The sequence below is a fragment of the Aulostomus chinensis genome, chromosome 23 (genome assembly GCF_037954235.1).
Source record: "Aulostomus chinensis isolate RoL2024-O1b breed Wild chromosome 23, RoL_Achi_v1.0, whole genome shotgun sequence".
NCBI classification, from domain to species: domain Eukaryota; kingdom Metazoa; phylum Chordata; class Actinopteri; order Syngnathiformes; family Aulostomidae; genus Aulostomus; species Aulostomus chinensis.
Window position 1 is genome coordinate 11,815,258 of NC_141342.1, and position 21,305 is coordinate 11,836,562.

Here is a 21,305-nt window from a genome sequence, read left to right on the forward strand (position 1 = left end):
CTCCCCCAGTGATCAGATAGTCCTCTAATCACCATAAAACCCAGTGTGCCATCTGCTGGCGAACAAATGAATTGCAACTAGAGACTGGCAGACAGGTTGTCCATACAATAAAGAGTAGTGGTCCATTGACAACTCGTGGTATCTTTTAGGAATTTGATAATATACAATAATATATCATCATGCATCTAGGAGAGAGAATACCCGTCTCCTTCGCTGGCTGCAAATGAATTGTGATATGAAAATGTGACTGCTTATGGCCTCAATAAATGTCATTTTTCTGGAATGTGTCGCAGCCAATTGCGTCATTCGGGAAATTAGCAGATTATTGTGCGTTAAATATGATGAAAGTAAAACCATAATAAACCAAACAATGAGACAGAAATCTGGAAAAGCATGCAGAGCTGGTTGGCAGACAAGTGAGGGCCGGGGAATGGAGGTCACCGCAGACAGTGAGCGGTGAGTGAGAGAGAGAGAGGGAGGACGGACTGCCGCCTTCAAAAATGGCGTCTCCGGAGGAAAATTTGTAAAGATATATAAAAACGCGGCCTGCTTTCTTTTTAAATCCTCGTTCGGTTTGTATGAATATTGCACTCTGGTCGTATTTGCCTTAACGTGGACTAACTCGTCGTCTTTTTTACGTGAATGAAAGAAGAAGGCAGTGATAGGGAAAGCTAGCATTTGGGAAAATAAAGGCAGCCCTGTTGTATTTTTATGCGTCGTTACTGACAGCTAGCATCTGCTGCTAGCTTACAGCTCAGCTCCGGAGGGGGTGGGAGCGATTTGCATGCAAAGGGAAAAAAAATAAATTGGGGACTTCTTTGCGTGTCTATGGGGAATGGTTACTACCAACGTGGCCTGTCGATTGCAATATTGTCGTGTGCTAGCAGCAGCAGCGTAGCAAAACCTAGCCTAAAGAAAGGGGAGGAGAGACGAAGAAAAAGGACGCATTCAAATCAAATGTTTATCAGCGGTTCGCCCATCACCGGCCGAATCCGCGACATCTTCATCATGATCGTGGCTCGTTTTGGAATGAATCTGCATTCGTGGAAATGATAAACGTGAAGGGAAAATGAGAAAGACTGGCTTTTTTGGAGGTGGTTGGATTATAACCCCGTAGACCCCCCTCTTTTTTTTCATCCAGCTTTCTCCTCCTCCCCTCCATTTCTCTTTCAATATGCTGTTTTCCACTCCTGAGGACTTGCTTATGAAACCGGGGAAAATAGCCTGAAACCGAGGACGGGAAAGACTGGATTTTTCCCCGTAATCTGCTCTGCGACTTTTCCGTTCGTCCTCATCGCACACATTGTACCCTACATAAATGGATAGGAATTACCCGGGAACAGGATTTGGCGATTTGGGCGCTGGAGCAGGATGGAGTTACGAGAGATCGGCAAAAGCAAGGTATGCATTGGATCCAGACAATGTGCATGCATCAGTGGTACTTTGCAGGGCATGGTGTGACCTATGTAAACAAATTGTCGCCATTGGCTTCATGCACAGTGCCATTATGTGTGGTGCATTGTCATCCAAACAGTTGCATAGTAATAACATTATAAACAGGAATGGAGCGGTGTGCGTGTCGTGGGGGTGGGCGGGGTAGAGAAAGGAAAGGTTGGGGATATGAATTGAATGTGATTGACAGACGTGGGTTTTAGGTAGACCTGGCGCGGTGGAGGTGGGGGGTATGTCTCCTATGAGAATAATTGTTCCCTGTGTGCAGGCCTGGACATACAACGTGATTTATACATGTATGAGATGGATAGAAACTGAGTGCAGAATAGTCCCCTGACAGACATCACTATGAAGCATTGAGATGCATTCATATTTTAATTGTTAGATTTTGCATGAAAAATGAATTCTTGAAGTGGGAGGCAAAATCCAGATTTATTTTATACAACCAAGATAATAAGTAGGGGTGGTTCATTTGCATAACGTGTAATATTTAAACCATATCCAATTTGGAATTTGATTTTAGGCTTAAATTAAAAATAGGGCCAAGGTGACTTCAGTAGATGATGAAAATTGAAGACTGTGCAGGATAGCTCTGTCTTTTTTACCCCCATGTTAGCCTGCAAGCTAGCGTAGTGATGCATGGAAGTCAGTTGAGGCCTGTGCACGCAAGCATCATCCCCTCTTACCTAGCTGTACGTATTTAGAATATCTTAACTCACATTTAGCTTTTTGGGAAACATAAATAAGCCCTTTACGTTTCGTTAGGATGTGGTAAAAGGTCAAATAAACGTGGTGCTGATGTTTGCATGCAGGTTAGCATCCATTTGTGTCGACCTGTACCATCCAGCTGTTAGCTAACACAATCAATGGAAGCTGATAAAAGACGCCGTTTGGCTATTTTTTTTAAAGTATGAAATTCGAATTTATCTCTTGACCCTAATGTTCACATATATCACCTTTTGTTTATTTACATATGAAAAAGCGACCTTGCTCTCAAGGCCTAGCGTCTGCTTTTCTACCTTCGCTGCTGTGCATTGCTCTGAGGCGGTGCTACCAGCTGCTAGCATGTTATCTGGCCAGCCAGCCACGCATTTCTGCTGCCTTTTGTAAAGCAAATTAATGCAACTGTCTCTTCTTCAACCGTTAATAATGATCCCAATTAACGAGTGCATTTAAAAATGATGCTGTGTTTTGGTTTTATGGATGTATTATAATTGCAAATGAGCTAGCCCATCATCCTGGCATGATCATTTAAATGGCTGGTTGACACATTTGCATCCACTGTAATTGTCACGTGTTATTCTTTCACTAACATTATATTTAAAGATTGTCAGATTTTCCCCCCCTCTGATTTACATAGTCATGAATTTAATTAATTGCTTTTAAGACAAAACAATTATGTACATCCTTGAGTTGACATTGTATTTTTTTTTTTTTTGAAAACAGAAAAGTAGCCGTAAATGAGATTTTTTTTGTTAGTTAGTTAGTTAGTTAGTTAGTTAGTTAGTTCGTTTTTAGATTATAATCACACCCAGACAGTCTTCCGTCAGGGGTCACATTTTAGGAGGTTAATGCAAATTCACTGTGAAATTAATGACACTTCCCAATTTCCTGCTCCTTTTTCCCCCCCAGTCTTGTATATGGGAGTTCCAGATCATCCCACCCAGAGTCTGAGCTCCTTCACCGACAAGCCTACGCCACCCCACACCCTCTGCAGGGCTATGCCACCAATCACCACCCAGGGAGCTCCGGCCAAGGCGGGGCTTGGGGAGCAGCTGGACGGAGTTTGGGTGAGATAAATGTCATACCTTCCATGTCACCACCATAAGGGGCCCCAGTAATGAATTATTGTGTGTGTCCACGCAGGCCCTGGACATTTTTCAGTGACAATACGTAGAGTATTGTCACTGAAAAATGTCCACAACATGAGTGAATTTAGTTTCAGGCCCGGACACCAAAATCAGATTTTAGGGCAAAGCCTGTTGTCTCGGTATTTATATAGTTTCACTGAAGTCAGTTGGCTCGTTCCCAGCAGCGTCATCCATGGTTCATTTGAAACTAATAACATCCTTATCCAATTTCTTTGTATACGTGACGCCTGGGCAATAAAACAATAAAAATATGTATCAGCAACAGACCATTCAACAATAACGATGAGAAAAGTGCTCAATAGAATGTCTGTAGTTTTATTTAAATGACCTAAATGCAAACCACCATGAAAGCACATAACAAATTTTCTGAGTTTTGTAGCAGTCACCCAAAGCGTGCTCTCTCACTCTGGCTCATAAGCAGCTTATCATGTCCCTCGATATGACTAAGTGGTTAAATCACATTTTTTTCCGAGTCATTATCTTTATTAGAATAAATTATAATCAATATAGACTGAAATGAAACATTTCATTTTCTCACATTTTTCAGCTTAATCACACAGGCTCAGTGGATGTGACACTAAATTTGATACATGGACTCTGATTTATATTTCTAATAACAATTTTACTAAAGGTATCCTAGCACCCAAAAAAAAAAATCTGATTATTCATTCTAGTCCTTCTGTATTTCAAAATAATTTTTTTGTCTACAACAATATACTTGATTTTAATTACATAAAAGAATAAATCAGTGGCCAAAAAGGGAGAAATCCATCAATATCATATTTAGATTCTTGGACTTTTTGTTTGCATGACGATATCTCCCTAGTTCGGGCTTTACTTGATGAAGTACTTCTCACATATCTGTCTATATTAATTCCAAACTTATTTTAATATGGTACTTTAAATCAAAACAGTAATGTGTCTCTCACTCATAGAAAATGCTTCACTTATCCAAATGTGAGCTTTCTACACAAGTGCTGAAGATTCTGAACAACAACTTGCTCTAAATTTCCAGCTAAATTCTCCATGACTAATTTACAAACACATGTCTTGTTCCTGGAACTTAGAGTGTTGAATGAGCAAGTAAACAAATACACACCGGAAATAAGTTGACTGTTGATGTCAGATTTCAGGGTACTTAGCGTGTTTTTGCATGCTGTTACTTTCATTCTTAAGCTAACTTTTGTCCCACTAGACGCTGGTTTAGTCATTGCTCTTTCTAATCCATGCCAGTCGCAGACTAGTGTTGGAAATGAACCTCTGCCACCTGCCAAAAAAGGGGGTGATTTTTGTTAAACTTCAGCTGAAGTTGCACGACCTACCAGCTACAATGGCGGTTACAAACAAACATATATTGCATTATTGGCAGGGCCATAGGTGAGAGTCCACAATGCAAATTGAATCGTGTGTCTGCTTGTTTAATTCAGGCTCTTTAACAAGGAGAAAGACGGGGTTACCGAGGCAACATGTGCTTGGAACGCCAACTTTGACCGATTGTCAAGTAGCCTCCCCTCTCCTTTCCCTTTTATCATGGTTTTTAAGCCTCTGTTGGTGCACCGTGTGTGAGCACACCCCCCTCCATGAACATGACTGTGCTTCTTTTCCCTACGCCCATCAGGCTTGTGGGTATTGGAGTCTCTCTGCCGTAAAGGCTCTCTGAACTATGTATGTGCACGCAGAGAGAGAGAGAATGTCAGCATTTTCCTGAAGACGTAAATGTTTACCTGTGAGATAAGTAATCAACCCATACACGTGCTGTAAAATTGTAAATCTTATTTGATTTTTTTTAATTTCCCATGCACTTGTTCGCTGCCACTTAAACAAGAATGTGGCTGGTTTAAAATTAAAAAAAAAATATATATATATATAGATAGATAGATATATAGATAGATACGGTAGATAGATAGATAGTGGCTGGTTGATTTTGGAATCAACCAGCCACAGTGGCAGGTGGAATTGTCAGGTCAAACAAGAAATGGAATTTCTGACATTTCATAATAGAGTTGTAGCCTTCAATTTACATTTCTTCTCCTCTGACCTATCAAAGTGTTACTTTCAGAAGGAGAAAAGTGCTTCTTTTCAATAGCCTTCAAGTACTAATCTATTGTTTCGGGGGGCCGGGAGGGACATATGCTGCAGCTCTTGCCCCCTTTTTGCCCCTACTGAGGTTTCCCTTCTGGAGTTTTACACAGTAATGAGCGTTTTTCTCACGAGTTGATTATTACCTGGAGACTTCTAGTCATTTTTAAGTATTTTCGAGGTTTTCTGTTGTCTTAACCCTGTACACATGTGCCGTGTCTGGAAATTTGTAGAGTAAAATTTCACAGAACACGAATCAGCATCTCTGTGATTTGAACAATGAAAGCTGAATAGAGACGCCAGCCTCATCTTTATAGCCGCTGCTCCCCTCCCTGCCTCCAGCTACAGTGAGTCTTCCTGCATTGCATTCTGTCGGTGAAGACAAGTAATCTGTAGTTCTTTAAAGCAGCAGATTTTAAGGAGCAAGATCTTGCTGTTGAATTGTTCCATTTAAAAAAAAGGAGTAGAAGTTAATGGATGCATACTGTAGCGATAACATTCGAACGAAACTACAGGCCTGTTTTAATGAAACTAAACTTTATTACTGATGTTATGTTTGACTGCAAAGAACGATTAATGAATGTCATCTCATTTGGACGTTTAATTTTCATCTCTATGTGTGCTGCTGGCCACAGATATTAATCAATTTTCATGGGTTTGTCTCTCTCCTCAAAGGTCTTTCGGGGCTCTTTGACACTGGGCTGCACCACGCCAGCCCCTCTGCCCCTGATGCATCTGTCATGAATCTTATCTCAGCCCTGGAGTCTCGGGGTCCCCAGGCTCCACCCTCTGCCTCCTCTCTACTCTCTCAGTTCCGGACACCATCCTGGCAGACAGGTGGGGCTGTGTTAGAGCATCCCTCATGTGTTGACATTCAAACAGGCCCCACTGTCAATATGACATTTAAAGAATCTCCCCATGCTTGGCTTCATTATCATTCTGCCAGCATTTCTTTGTAAGCATTTTTTTTTTACAAACTACAAATATTTTTAGTTTCTTTAAGAAATTCCTACTCTAATCTTTAAATAATATTGGGGCTAATAATTATTACCTTGTTTCATAAGTGAAGAGGTTAATTAATGCTGAATAATTTGTCATTTGTCTTCCTTTTCTGAACAGCGATGCACACGCCTGCTCCTCCAGAATTATTCATATCTGGGGCCCTTCCTGGCTCTGGCTCCTTCCCCTCTTCCTCCGCTCTCTCAGCCTATCAGCACCCAGCATCCTTTTCCAGCCGCTCTTTCCCTGCTGCCTCCCTTTCCCTCCAGGACACACCTACATTTAGCCCTACATCTAATGGCCTGCTCTCCCCACATGACCCCTTACTCCACATCAAGGCTCCCTCCCAGTCAAGCCTGGGTTTTGATAGACTCCTGTCCTCACAGGGTGCTGCTGCAGCTGCCTATAGGGGCAGCCAGGATCCTACGGGTGCCTCATCTGCCCAGGCGTCCTCTGCCAGGCACCTGCAGTCCCACCAGTTCAACCTGCTCTCATCACAGCTCCAGGACCAGTCCTCCCAGCTGTACAATGCTTCAGTCTTTTCCTCTGCCCAGCCCCAGCCCCAGTCCCAGTCTCAGTCCAACTCGGCTCAGGAACGGGCTGTGCCTCGGCAGGACAGTGTCATCAAGCATTACCAGCGGCCCACGCCAGCCCAGTCACAGCTGTCGTCCTCTGCTGCCCACTCCCTCCAGCACTACCTCAGCTGTGGAGGGGCAGGATACCAACAGATAGCCACCCACCACAGACATGCTGGTCTTTCTTGCAGCCCACTGGGTGACCAAAGCCCCTCATCTGACCATAAGGCTACTTCAAGAGCTGAGCAGTATCGGCCAATCATTCAGCCTCCGTATTCTTCCTCTTCATCCTCCTCCTCTTCTTCAGCAGGGAAAGGCACTAAAAGCAGCTCCAGCAGTGGGTACTCCTCTGCCAGTTCAGCATCATCCTCAAGAACTCCTCATACACCCCCTTCTGCTTCCTCTACCTCCTCCTCATCCTCCTCTTCATCTGCCACCTCTGGGGCTCACCCATCCAACTCAATTCCAACCTCCAGCTCCAGTGCAGCCCCTTCCAGACAGCAACCACCTCCTCAACCAGCTCCACCTCCTCCAGCCCCTCAGCCACAACAGCCACCTCCCACCTCCACCTCAACCCCCCAGTCACTCCCCAAATCCTGCCTTTCAGGCTATGGTTCTCCTGTTCCCCCAGTGAAAACCCCAACCTCTGCTCTTGGTCAAACCCCACCCCAACAACAAACCCAGTCATATTCCCCAAATCAGCCCCCTGCTTCCCACCTGGCTCAATCCTACGGAGGCTTCAGCTCCCCACAGGCCCAGGACCTGAGCTCAGGTACTGGTGGAAAAGGCTATGGGAGTTTAGGGGGGCGAAGTCAGTCATACCCCACTGATATATATGGAGCCGATTCTGCTTATGGGTCACTTCCATCATCTTTGGGTGGAGCTGGAAGCCCATCGCTAGGCTATGGAGCCCCAGGTCATTCACCTGCCCTCTTAAGGTCAAGTGGTTCATCAGGTAGTGGAGCATCTGGAGGGGGAAGCAGCAGTGGTACAGGAAGTGGAAACTCTGGTTCAGGGGGTGGAGCAGGAAATAACATGTCCAGTGACAGAGGTGGAGGGGGTAGTGGAGGAGGTTCTTATCATATTCCAGACTCTAGCCCCTCCCCTTCTGGCAACTCTGGCATTATCCGTCCAGGGTTGCATTCCCCAGTGCCTGCTTGCCCTACACAGTCTCCAGGAGGTGCTGGCTCTAATAAATATATTTCCTCAGTTCTCTCTCCCACCTTCCTTGCTTCCCCACAAGGGTACCCTGACACCAGAGGTCCTAGCTCCCAGCCTCAATCCTACCATTCCACCTCCTCCAAATCAAAGGCTGACACTTCAATGCTAGGAGTGGGCTCTCAAAGATCCCAAGAGGAGGTTGATGATGATGACGAGTTCTTGATCCAGCACCTGTTGCAGGCCCAAGCAAGTCCTGCTCCTCAGGCTGCTCACCACCATCCCCAGCAACAGCCACAACAGACACCCCAACAAACACAGGCACAGCCCCAGTCAGCGCCCCCCACCTCTGATGCAGGTAAGGGGCTTAGCTATGACATGGGGAAGTCCTCTGAGGAAAGATACCATCCTCAGAGTGTCATACGTACCCACAGTGCCACATCCTCTGCTGGAGTAGGTAATGCAGGATCTGGAGGGTCTATCTCAGGGCTGGACAACCAGCTGGAGATGTCACTAAAGAAACAACATCAACAACAACAACAGCATCACCATCAACAACAGCAGCAGCAGCAGCAAAGGAATGAGAGGTCTGTTGGAAGCAGCAGGAGCAGTGGAGGAAGAGGCAGCACTGAACAAGTGCACTCCCACCTTCATCACCATGACAATTTAGGCTCAGTTGTCCATTACGGGCGGGGTGACCCATATACACAACACTCCCTTGCTCCCCAACACTCATCACATAGTCAACATGTGTCATCACACTCACAGATACCACCCCATACCCAAATGGAGTTACAAAAGAAGACCCAGGAGCGGGCGGAAATCCCTTATCCTCGGAAAACGCCAGAAGTCCAGCAACAGCATTCCCAGTCTCAAGCTGCTGCTTCCCTCATGGACTCCCCCACTGATCAGTCTCACCAGCCACCGCACCTGCTCCAGTCAGTCCTGTCCCATACAACCCGCAACAAACTGGAGCCTCATCAACAGCACCACAAGATGGACTCTCACCAACAACATCAACAACACCACAAAATAGACTCACATCGGCAACACCAACAACATCACAAAATGGACTCCCACCAACCACATCAACAACACCCAAAAATGGACTCCCACCCTCAACATCAACAGCACCAGAAGATGGACTCCCATCAGCACCAACAGCACCACAAGATTGATTCTCATTCGCATCAACAGCACCATAAAATGGACTCTCATCCCCAACAGCAGCAGCACTCCATCAGCCAACAGCAAGCTGTAATGGAAAGTGCTGGTGGACGTCTTGGCTCAAGTAAACATCAGGGTCAGTCTCAGTCCCAAACTACCCAACTCCAGCTCCAGCTCCAGTCTCAGGCTTTAGAGGTGGCAGCTGCACATTACAACCATGGGCCCCCTACTCATCAACATGAACAGAGCCAAGTTAAACAAAGCTCAGTGGTCTCTTCTTTGGACATGCTGGAGCGCTCTCTTTCTCAGACCTCTAGCACAGACGTAGCTGTTGCAGAGGACAGACGTGGTGGAAGCAGTAGTGGGGGGAGGAGCGGAGGTGGCAGTGATCGTCACAGACAGCAACAGCAGGAGCAGCAGCAGAGGCAGCACCCGTCACACCATCAACAACAGCAAACCCACCACTCACAGCAACATTCTGCCTCTGAACTCCACTCTTTCCTCTCTGAGCCTGAAATTGGCTTGTCCACACCCTCGCACATGCACCATCTTTCACAGCATCACACACAGCAGCAACAACAACAGCAGCATCCCAGCTCTCAGCACCAACAAACCCATTCTCACCACCCTCACACCCAACCACACCCTCAATCTCAGCCCCCACACCCTCACCACATACCTCCTCCTTCTGCCTCAGCCCACTCCCAACCTCAGCCTGACCCTCAACAGCCACTCTCATCCCAGCTCACCCCTCAGCAGAGCCAACTGGACCAACAGCGCTCAGAGCAGCACCAGTTTGACACAGTTAGCCCAGTCGAAAAAGCTGACCAGAATCAGCAAAGTAATCGCTTTGTACCCCTAACGTCCATCTGCTTCCCTGACTCCCTCCTTCAGGATGAGGATCGCTCCTTTTTTCCAGGAATGGAAGACATGTTCTGTGCAGAAGACTATAAGTCAAGCTGTGCTGGAGGTGCAGGACCGGGGCAGGAGGAGATGAATGAAAGCCATACTGGGCAAGAGGGAATGGATTCTATGAAAGGGGGACAGAGTGGAGGTGGAGCAGGGGGAGGTAGTGGAGCTAGCTATGACATAATGGGTCATCACGGTGGAGATCAAGGTTATGAACCATACTGTCATGGCCTGGAAGAGCCCAGTAATAATACTATGACTCTGGACTTAGACTCCCTTAAAACCCATGAGCTGCCTTCCACTGTCAACACTGAACAGCTTGGTTTAATTCAGTCCCAGGCCCCAGCTATGGGTATGGGCTCCAATAATGCTGGCCCAAACAACGCTGGGGCTAAAATGTCCTCTGGACCTGGTGGAACAAGCACAGGAACGGGTTCTGGAGGCCTCCAGTCTCCCATTTTCTGCTCGTCTCGTCCCAAAAAGCTCCTCAAATCTAGTTCTTTTCACCTGTTGAAGGAGCGCCGGGACCCCAACACACTGCCTAAGAAAAGTTATGCTCAAGAATATGAGTTTGAAGATGATGAGGATAAAGCTGACCAACCAGCTGATATCAGGTTGAACAGCCGGAGACTCCCAGACCTTCTGCCAGACTTGGTGTCCAGCTGCAGGAAGGGTGGTGGAGGAAGTGGGTCTCTCAGCCCTTTAATGGGTGACATTGACTTCTACCACTCCTCTGGCTACTCATCTATGGGCCACTCTCTTATCCCTCAGGATGGCCCTAAGAAAAGGGGCCGAAAGCCCACAAGGCCTAAGAGAGAGGGTCCCCCTAGACCTAGGGGCAGGCCTCGCATCCGTCCTATGCCAGAGCCGTACACACCGCGAGGAATGATGGGGGAGATGGGCGGAACAACAGTTGGAAGTGGTGGGGGGTTCAGTGTGGAGGGGCGAGGAAGGGGTAGAGGACGTGGAAGCCGAGGTAGAGGAGGGAGGAGGGAGGATATGTACATGGAAATGAGCGGGAAGGAACAGGAGCAGATACACCACCATCACCTCCATCAGCAGCAGCTCCATCACCAACACCAACACCAACAACATGAACCTATTCCCCCTCTGAAGGTTGGTGGCATTCATTCTAGAATCATTTTAATTAAACTGGTTTGCTATTAAAAGTGCGGCCTCAGTCTTTGAACTAAGTAGAATTTACTAGTTCTGTTTGTTAATACAATAGGGGTTATTTGTGCAGTGCACAGGCTGAAAATATTTCTCTTTTTCTGTCTCGTGTCACTTACTGTCATGTTTTAATTTTATGGACTTGTCACAATCACATTTAGACTCAGGTTTTTGTAATATTCCATTCTTGTTACCTAAAGTTTGTGAGCATTATCTGTACATTCAGAAAGAAATACTTCAATCAACTTTTATTTTGCTTTGTTGCAGATTAAGTTACCCATTCCCCTGTCATCCTCGGATGCCTTGCTGCGGACAGACTCTTTGTCTGGCACAGATCCTGCTTTGTCAGATGGCTCAGTAGGCTCAGCGCCCTCACTTGGTTTAAGCCCCGGACCTTGCAGCACTGAAAGCACCAGGACACAGGACAAAAATAAGCAGAAAGGCCAGATGATGAATGAAGGAGTGGATGACGAGGGGCTTGAAGAAAGGGTATGAGCTACAGGGACCATACTGTTTGCTATGTAAAGCGGAGGAAACAATAAATGAGTTCAATTTTGACTTTTTTTTTTTTTTCTTCCAGGGTGATGAGAAGGACTCTGAATCCAAGGCTGGCTTTGTTGCTTCGTTCTTGGACTTCCTCAAGACTGGAAAGAGACCGCCTGGCTTGGATATCTCCCCAGGAATAGAACCTGACAATGGTGAAACCTCACCCTGTAAATCAGGGGGTCTGCGCCCACTGTCTCCCGCACCTCCTCCTCCACCACCAGCACCTACATTTGGGGATGGTGAAGGGAATGGGGGTCTTGCACTTGGCAACTGCCCCAGCCCTAAACGTTTGGAAGATGAGCTGAAGAGGAACTTGGAGACCCTGCCCTCATTCTCATCTGATGAGGAGGACTCGGTCGGAAAGAACCAAGACCTTCAGAAGAGCATCTCCTCAGCCATTTCCGCTCTGTATGACACTCCTCAACTAACCTCGAACATCCAGCCCCCGCTACCGCCTCCACCTCCCCAACCTCAGCCTACGCAAGCCCCTCTCACACCCACACTGCAGCCCCCGACGCTCAGCCCTCAGCCAGCCATCCATACCCCTCACACCCAACCCCCCTCAAATGAACCTGACATCCTCCAGCCAGAGGAAGGAGACATGGATGAGAGCAAAGAAGATGAGAATGAGGAGGAGAGAAGCATGGGAGAAGATGGAGAGAGTGATGATGTGACAGAGGAGAGAGAACCTCAGCTGGAAACTCTGGGTGGCCCAAAGCTTGAAGGTAAGGCTGTATTTGTCTCATTATTCTTCCTCAGTGATTATTGGTAATTCAGCTGTAAGCCCATCATGCAGGGGGTCCTCTCCGCATTTGTATGGACAATTATTTTCACTTTATTTTGGGTTAGTTTAGGGTATTTATAGTGTCATTCTGAAGCAGACTGGCAATGACTGAAGTCAGTAGCACCACTGAATTCAATGAGCTGCTCCATCAGTCCAGAGTTCCCCTTTACATAGACACCGGCGGATCAGAGGCGCATCGATCGTTTCCCCCATTTCATCTCTACAGTTTATACAGACAGTGTACACATATCCCACCCCGCTGTTCATTGGAGCGATGCGTCAGTGCAGCTGCCATATTGGAACAGGGTGGCTGCGTCCCCTTAATGCATGTTGTCTACCGAGGTTAAGGTCTACCTGCAATGGAAATAATCATAACTCAATTTTCAACCCTTTTTTAAAGCAGTTTGGTTTGTTACAAATGTCATAAATGTATCCCTGATGAAGAATACTAGGGCAAATTGAAAAAGTAGCTTTCACTATCTAAAATGAACTGACCCTTCATAATGAATTGCCAAGAATAATCTGTTATCTTGCTGGATTTCAATTGCCTACTGTGGTGTGATTTTTGTGTGTAGGTACAGAATAAGTGGCATAAGATATTGTTGGAATTGGTTTAATTCTAGTTCCAGGGACGTTGATCAGGGCAGTCACTTCAAATTCAACATGCACATAATGATAAAATGTTGCAAAAACAACTTCTCAACCATGAAATGTTATTCCCTGATGCAGAGGTTTTTTGTTTTATTGCATTTCATCTATTGGACCATCCAGCATCGAAACAAAACAATTAAATTCCAATTATATTTTTTTCCACAAACCCAATTTATGTATATGTTTAAAATTATTTTTATTTGATTTTTTTTAATCCATGAGTAACTCCTAATCTCTTCCTCTCCAGTGTCCCATCCTGAGATTCCTCCTGCACCAGAAACTCCCGAACCTCCCTCTGCCCCCCCATCTCCTGCCTCATCCTCCTCTCCCTCTCATTCCCCCCTTCCTCCTCTCTCAATCCCCTCACCGCTGCCTCCACCAGAGGAACAAGAGAATTCCCAGCCTGCGAGTCCTGTCGCTCCCACATCCCCATCTCCGCCACCTCCCGCACCTGCTACGACTCTCCCGCCGCCTGCCACTTCTCCTCCTCCTCTTCCCCCTCCTCCTCCCCCTCTTCCACTGGCTTCCACTCCTCCCCCATCTTCACCTCAGAAGGAGTCTCCCATGCCCTCACCTGAGTCCCCTGCCTCTCCTGAAGAAGAGCCTCCTCCTCCTAAGATCACGTCCTTGCACCTCGCTCAGAAGCAGGAAGATGCAGCCATCGTCGGAGAGAGCGAGGAGGATGAGAGTGAGAGCAGCGGGGAGGGCATCTTCAGAGAGAGGGATGAGTTTGTGGTACGGGTGGAAGATATTCGAACCCTCAAGGTATTTATGTGTGGAACATGGGTATAATGCACTTATTTATTTAACAAGCTGGACAGAAATGAGGCCATACTTTGGTTTGGTTCTCTTCTGATATAAATCTCAGACTGACAAGTGATGCCTGAAGTAGCTGCCAAGACACAGACACATTTATTTATCTGTTTGCTCTGTGTTTGAACACAGCTGGCCCTGCAGACTGGCCGTGAGCCTCCACCCATCTGGAGGGTGCAGAAAGCTCTGCTGCAGAAGTTCAGCCCAGAGATCAAAGATGGGCAGAGACAGTTCTGTGCCACAAGCAATGTGAGTTCACCGCAAACGCTCGTGTTGATTTTTTTTTTGCGCAGGCGTTTTTGCACATCACGCTTTAAAGATACTGCAGTTTAAGGTGCAACATGCTCCTGGGAACTAACAGATCAATTCAACTCTGTGATTCTGTTTCTTGCTCAGTATCTTGGCTACTTCGGAGATGCTAAGAAGCGTTACCAGCGAATCTACGTTAAGTTTTTGGAGAATGTCAACAAGAAAGACTATGTGCGAGTCTGCTCTCGAAGACCATGGCGCAGAGCCACACCTGCTCTCAGGTAAAAATATTTCCATACTGCTAATTCCTGTTAATTGATTCAGGATCAATACTTGGTTGGTCATCTTGCATGGGTGAAGAAATACCAAGCGTGAGCATTTTCTAGCCATTTCTACATGAAGCATATATTGATGTGTAGATTACACTGGATTGAGGTCTGCTGGATCGTGTCATATGAAGTAACATTCGGATTAATGGCTGACGGGTTGCAGGTGGTGAAATAAGAAATTATGAATAAGAGTTATCTTCATAAGAGTTAGAGTGTGCAGAGCTGAGGTCACCTGACTGGAGGGTATCTGCTGAGTTTTCTTTGATTATGGCCATTAGTACCAAAATCTTTATTTTTATTCCCAAATAAACTGCAGTCCGAGAACGCAGATTTGTAACCAGAAAACAGTTGCATGTTCAGAGAGGGGGAGAGCATGGTAGAACGCAGCCCTGCACCTGATGGTCCTCACCTAGTAGATATTCTGTTTCCTTCGTTCCCACACACACATAGACAATGAAACCCTGCTGTGAAATGTGTTACTGGTTGGATTTCACTAGATTATTTTTTACAGCTGGGAATCCAGCGCTGTTTGTGCCAACTAGACACTGCTCAGCATAATTCAAAAGACAACAGGTTGAGGGAAATATTCATGCAGTTTCAGGTGGGTGTCGGCTGTATACATTGGAGGAAATAATTCCTTCAGGTGGATGAATTCTGCGGATTCATTTAGTGTTCGGGGGAGTCTGAACATAACATGGCCCAAATCATTCGCCTATAGCAAACTGCTGTAGACATAGCAGCAGATAAGGTAGATGGGCCACAACCTTTTTAATTAAAGGGGAACGGCATTGATTAATGAAAGAATTGTCTTTGGAAGTAAATTTACATATCCCACATGTATGAATAGAGGTGCAGTGGTGAATGACTGCAGGGTTTCTGAGCTAAAACAAACCGTAAATGGCGGTATTTTTTTTCACCTTTCAAGTTGGTTCAAGTTGTTAAGGAACACTGGTGGTGATTGCTAGCTCCGCTAATGTTAGTATGAATATTCTTCATTCATCAAGCATATATCCATGTCTAATGCACCCTCTTCTTCTGCGACAGACGCCAGTCCTTCCCAAGAATGGCTTCCCCTCCTTCCAGCCAGGTGCCACCAAGAGCTGTGGAGAAAGAGGAGAGACTGACTCCTCCTAGTCAGCGAGAACAGAAGGAGAAAACAAGAACAACCACACCGACTACAAAAGAACCACGGGAGAAGAGGGAGGCTCCAGCTGCTGTGGCCAAAGCGAAGGACAAAGAGCGAGAGCTGGAGAAGGAGAAAGACAAGGAGAAACGTGTGCAGCTGTCACAGGAGAGAGCGGAGAAACGAGCTGCGGCGGTGGAACGAGGGAGGGCGAAGGAGGAGAGGAAAGCATTGGAGAGGAAGGAGAAGACTGAGCGCCCACCCAAATCTAAACCGGCCAAAGTGAAGGCAGAGCCACCACCCAAGAAGAGGAAGAAGTGGTTGAAGGAAGTACCCTCATCTTCGGACTCGGACTCGTCAGATGAAGCAGCTAGTGAGAATGAAAGTGAGATGCCACTTCCATTTTGTTTTTGCATTGTGGTGTTACATCATCTGTTATGCTAAAGAATTGACTCTCGCTGCTGTCCTCCTAGTGCCAGTCAAAGGTGGAGTCAACAACCGTGCCATGAGGGAGATGTTCAGGAGCTACGTGGAAATGCTGGTCAGCACAGCTCTGGACCCCGACATGATCCAAGCCCTGGAGGACACCGACGGTGAGAGCTGCGCACACTGTCTCCTCAGCATATTTACAATTTGAGCTTCCCTAAAAACTCACTGACATGTAGGAGACAGAAATAGAGTGAGAGGCTTGGCTGCAGCCTGTGTGTGAGAGCACGTCTCTTAGCTTTCGGCTAGGATGTTTTCTGCGTTGACACAGCTGTATCCAGGAATGTTCACAGCATTTTAAATCCAAAAAGGCCCAACTGTTAGCTTAAAGTTTGGGCTGGTTGAGTAAACATCCTTATTCACATTCTGTGGCTCCGTATTTAGATGAATCTTGAAATGTTTTATGGAATTAAAAATAAGCAAGCAAGCTTGTGTCAGGTTGAAGGGAAGCTTTGAATCTGTATTTGGTATTAAAAACAACTGACAGCTGCATGAATAATGATGAGTGAATCTTTCTTTACTCTGAAATGGCCTCCAGATGAGCTTTACCTCCCCCCGATGAGGAAGATTGACAGCATACTCAGCGAACAGAAGCGAAGGTTGTTGAGGAGAGTCAGTATGAGCTCTCAGCACCAGGTAAGCTCACATCGTGCATCTCTCTCTGTTCTCAGGGACTCACATGACATCTTTGATTTGATTTGAATTTGATTTCTATTTGATCACTATTTCTCTTTATTTTTGTCGTAGCCCCTCCTGTAATATTTGTGATGCAGGAAATAAATCCAGACCATTAAATTTGCAATATTTTGCTCGGTAATAATCTTAATAGCTCGTTGGTGATTTAATTTAGAAGTAGGGAAAGTCCGTAACACTGAGGTGGGAAATTACACTGAAATATTTTGCATTTGTATGCTCTTGTTTCTAGTTTGTTTTTTTTTTTGGTTTGTTTAGCTAAATAACCTCACCTTTCAGTATGACAACTGACAAAAATCAGTTGAAATAGCAACCTCCTGATCTGGGTCTCATCGCTGTGTGTGGTTCATATGAGTGGGAACTCAGCAGAAATATCAGGTTTCCATGCAGTGACAACGTTGCCTTCTTTGTAACGTTTCGCTCCAAACTGGCGAGCGGGATGTTTTCAAATAGGACTTTTCCAAATTGTCGGCTCCCTAAACGTACAGATATTCCGGTCATGAAATGTAAAGGACAAACGGAACATTAATCCACAGCCATTTTGTAATTAATTAGCTCCTAAACTGAGCTAAAATGACAAACATTTGCTTGCTCCCGCTTTATGACAAGGGTTTATTTTAATATCATCACAAGTTCAAATATCTTTGGGGTTTGATTGGATAAAACAAGCTGTTTAAAGGGCTTTGACATAAAGTACTTTTTTCTTTTTTGGTGGCCTTTTTCTTGTTTAGACCAGTCTGATTATATGAAACTAAATGTGAAAAATACCAATATCTAAGCGTGTATTCTTTTGTAAACAAGTTGATTTATTTTTAGACTCTTAAGTTATTTCACATTCCTGATATTCCCCCTCTTTTTCATACACGTTACGCTGTTTCTTGTCACTGAGACGGTTTGTTCAATGAGGTGCTCATGGCGTCCCCGACTTTGGTTGTGACAGCATGTCGTCTAATAGAGAGAGTGAGCAGAGAACGTGATGTTGCAGCTCCGGTGTGACTCCCATCAAACTGAGCTTAACTTAGCGTGACGTGTCGCTAACTTGCTAAGCGCTTGTTTTTCTGGGTGGAACTAGCTTGGGTTAATCCCCTTACACACATATTCCCTGTATGATTCAGGATGATAAACACGGTGTGTTAACTCTCTGGAGTTCTGCGGCACAGAAGTATCACCCTCTCAGCTCATGCTAACAAAGTTAGCAATTCCTCCTTTCTACAAATAGAGGTGGCCAGCGGAAGTTTCTGGTCACATGTAGAGTTTGTGTGTGAAATATGAGTGTGACAATTTTCTTAAAATAAACTACAGATGTGACCTTTTTCTAGAAAATTGTGTTAAGTGACACAAGCGAATGCGATTCAGTCTGCATTTGCCGGTTGTCATACACATTTTTTTGTGTGTGTGTGTGTGTGCGTGTGTTTGTGTTTGTGGTTCATTGCTTCCTTTTCTACTTCCTCCTCAACAGGAGGTTCTGCATGCGTACCCCCAGATCATTGTAGACCCCTTGGATACAGGATTGGTGAGGGTGCGGCTAAGTGGGGACGCTTACAACCGCAAGACCCTCAACAGAGTCAAGAAAACCTTGCCTAAATCACAGGTGTGTATCTGTAGCCTTTTGTAATGATTTCGAATGCCCCAGCAAGGTTGTTTGCTGTTTGCGTACGCACCCTTACGAGCAGATACTCATAGGAGAACATCCGTGGTGGTTTCGTGGTAGTTTCTGGGTGACAAAAATGAAACACTTGTAAAAGATGTAGCTGTTAGCGCAGGATAATGGGGAAAATATAGAGTGAAACCACTAGATTAACAAAATTAACCTTTATCTTGAGAAACTAAACAGCTGGATCAGTGGGGAGGGGGACAGGAGAGAATAAACAGCTTCCCCTATCAGACCCATCTGCAGGTTTCCCCAACTGCTCTACTTTCACTCCATCTTATATAGAATCCGGGTCATTTTTTTCAGTGAAATTGACAAATGTGGCAATATCTTAATCAGATTTTCTTTTTTAGGACCTTAAACTGTCATCCGAGTCATATCGAATCTACAGTCTCTACCACTCCCTGCATCACTATAAATACCACACCTTCTTACAGTGCAAGAAAGAGGTAAGCACCCACATTTCTGCTTCCCGCGGCACACGCTTTAATCATGTTGCAGTTTTTCCCTTGAATTTACGGTGAAGCACAGATCTCATTAGCTCCACAGAGCCAGCTTGTGTTTGCTGTCTTTTTTTTTTTTTATGTGACAGACCCGTGTGTGTGTGTGTGTGTGTGTGTGTGTGTGTGTGTGTGTGTGTGTGTGTGTGTGTGTGTGTGTGTTTCCGTCTCACTCTTCCAGACCAACACGATTGAGCAGGCAGCTGAGGACCCGGGCCAAGAGGAAGTGGTGCAGCAGTGCATGGCCAACCAAAGCTGGCTGGACACACTCTTCAGCTCCTTCATCGAGCTGCTCACACTCAGCACCAAAGCTTGAGTCGAAGGCAGAGGGGGAGGGAATTAATTAAAACAGGAGGATTAAAAAGATAAAGAAAATACAAAAACGGAAAGAGATGATCCCACTGTACAGCCCCCCACCCCACCCACCTAAACCTCTTCAAATCTCTTAAGATCTGAGGATGAATTTTCAAGGCCCTTTGACGAACACAAGAGGGTCACGTGACCTCGGACACTGGCCTCTGTTCTTTTTCTTCTTCTTGATCAATGACTTAAGAAATGTCTTAGCTGATGAGACAAGGGACCCCTCCAGGTCAGGGGTCACTGGCAGGTCAAGAGGGAATTGACTGCTGGTGAAAAGCAAGGTGGAAGGACAAAAAGGAGGAGCCGTAACGCCAAGTCGACGGAGGAGCCGCTAACATCCTGTTAACTGTGTGTCATTAAGACGATAGCTCAAAGAGAAACTATTACTGCTTAGTTTTTACATAAATTATTTTTTGAAATGACTAACATCAGCTGTTGGCTTTTGGAAAGAATGGAAGAGGGTGAGAATGCTTTTTAAACTGCGTGTAGAGTGTGCTGTGAGCAGCGTGAACATGGACAGAAACATGAAATGTGTTAATAAATGCTCTTTCTCTCATCCTGTGCTAAGTGAAGGGCAGCACCAGCCAGCTGTGTGATAATATATAAACACATTTTTATTATTTATATGAGGATGTTTTTAACTTAAACTCTCACGAGCGCTGGGTGGCTGCCCTAACATTTTAAATACTTTTTATCGTCCACAGGTTCAGTATACAATCGTAACCCACATATCCAAGTTGTCTTCCCCTCTATACAAAAGAACAGATGTTGAGACCGGAATATTGTATTAAATACAGTGGGTGTAAAATAACAAGGAATTAAAAAAAAAAAAAAAGAAGAAAATGGGAAAATTCTATTTGAAACTTTACATCGTTGTGCTTCAGTTCAATCATCACTCATGCAGGTGCAAAGAAAAAGAAGTAAACTATCCATTTCCCGTACGGGAAGGAGTATAAATAGGTAATATTTAAAGAGGAAATAGTCATTTCATTTTTATCATTTTGATGTATGTGCATACTATGACTTATTTTGAAAACAATCTAATTTTCCATAAAAAGGAAAAAAAGGCATGTAAATATTGTACAGTTCTTGATGAAATTCTTTGTCCTTCTGTACATTAACTCTCCTGTATTTGAGAAACAAATAAAATCTGCAAAGATCAGGTGATGTTTCATTTCCTCTGTGTGTGTGCGTGTTCGTGGAAAAATAGCTCTACATAATAATTTTACACATGTTAAGGATTGATGACCGTTAAAAAAAAAAAAAACTAAACTAGGGTGGTTAAGAAAATGTTTTTTCATGTAATACAGTGGCTCACGATTGCCAGTAGCACTAAAATCCATGGTCACTGAATGTTTGTACACACTTCCATGTACATATTTGTGCAGTTCTGTGTGTACTCTCTCTGACTTGTACAAACCAGATTTAAAAGTTATGAACAAAAGTCCACCATCGCTAAAAACTCTTGTTTTAGGGTAAATTAGGGTCAAGATTTGACAAAGCTCGTCAGGTTGAATCAATATAAATACCCGATGGTGCCTTAAATATGAACTTATTCCTGCTCATCTCTCTCATTTCATACAGTGGATCGTCCTTTTTAAATGTCATAGTGATCAGACTGAGATTGTTTGGGGTTGATTTCGCACTATTCGAAATCCTCACTCGTGCCGAAGATCAGCAGTAGGCGTGATCGCTTGGTGCTTTTGACATCTCGCGATCTTTCCTGACACGAAACTGGTG

At 45.1% G+C, this 21,305-nt stretch overlaps 1 protein-coding gene across 1 annotated transcript; it reads left to right on the forward strand.

Annotated features, from left to right (window-relative positions):
* Positions 1–443: 443 nt before the first annotated feature.
* On the forward strand, positions 444–20,727 carry LOC147239565 (proline-rich protein 12-like). The gene is made up of 15 exons (XM_086195321.1): positions 444–1,401; positions 3,085–3,242; positions 6,078–6,239; positions 6,522–11,326; positions 11,648–11,869; positions 11,961–12,651; positions 13,609–14,126; positions 14,307–14,423; positions 14,571–14,704; positions 15,797–16,260; positions 16,349–16,468; positions 16,900–16,997; positions 18,514–18,645; positions 19,059–19,154; positions 19,387–20,727. Exons 1-15 carry the CDS (start codon positions 1,319–1,321, stop codon positions 19,519–19,521), a joined length of 7,935 nt encoding a protein of 2,644 aa, XP_086051447.1. The 5' UTR covers positions 444–1,318; the 3' UTR covers positions 19,522–20,727.
* Positions 20,728–21,305: the final 578 nt, after the last annotated feature.

What these genes read in the sequence shown, in the direction of transcription:
- LOC147239565 (XM_086195321.1), top strand. Translation starts at nt 1,319, where the DNA reads ATGGATAGGAATTACCCGGGAACAGGATTTGGCGATTTGGGCGCTGGA. An exon ending in ACGAGGGGCTTGAAGAAAGG is followed by an intron (nt 11,870 to 11,960) that starts GTATGAGCTACA and finishes TTTTTCTTCCAG; the next exon opens with GGTGATGAGAAGGACTCTGA. An exon ending in AAACCTTGCCTAAATCACAG is followed by an intron (nt 18,646 to 19,058) that starts GTGTGTATCTGT and finishes TTTCTTTTTTAG; the next exon opens with GACCTTAAACTGTCATCCGA.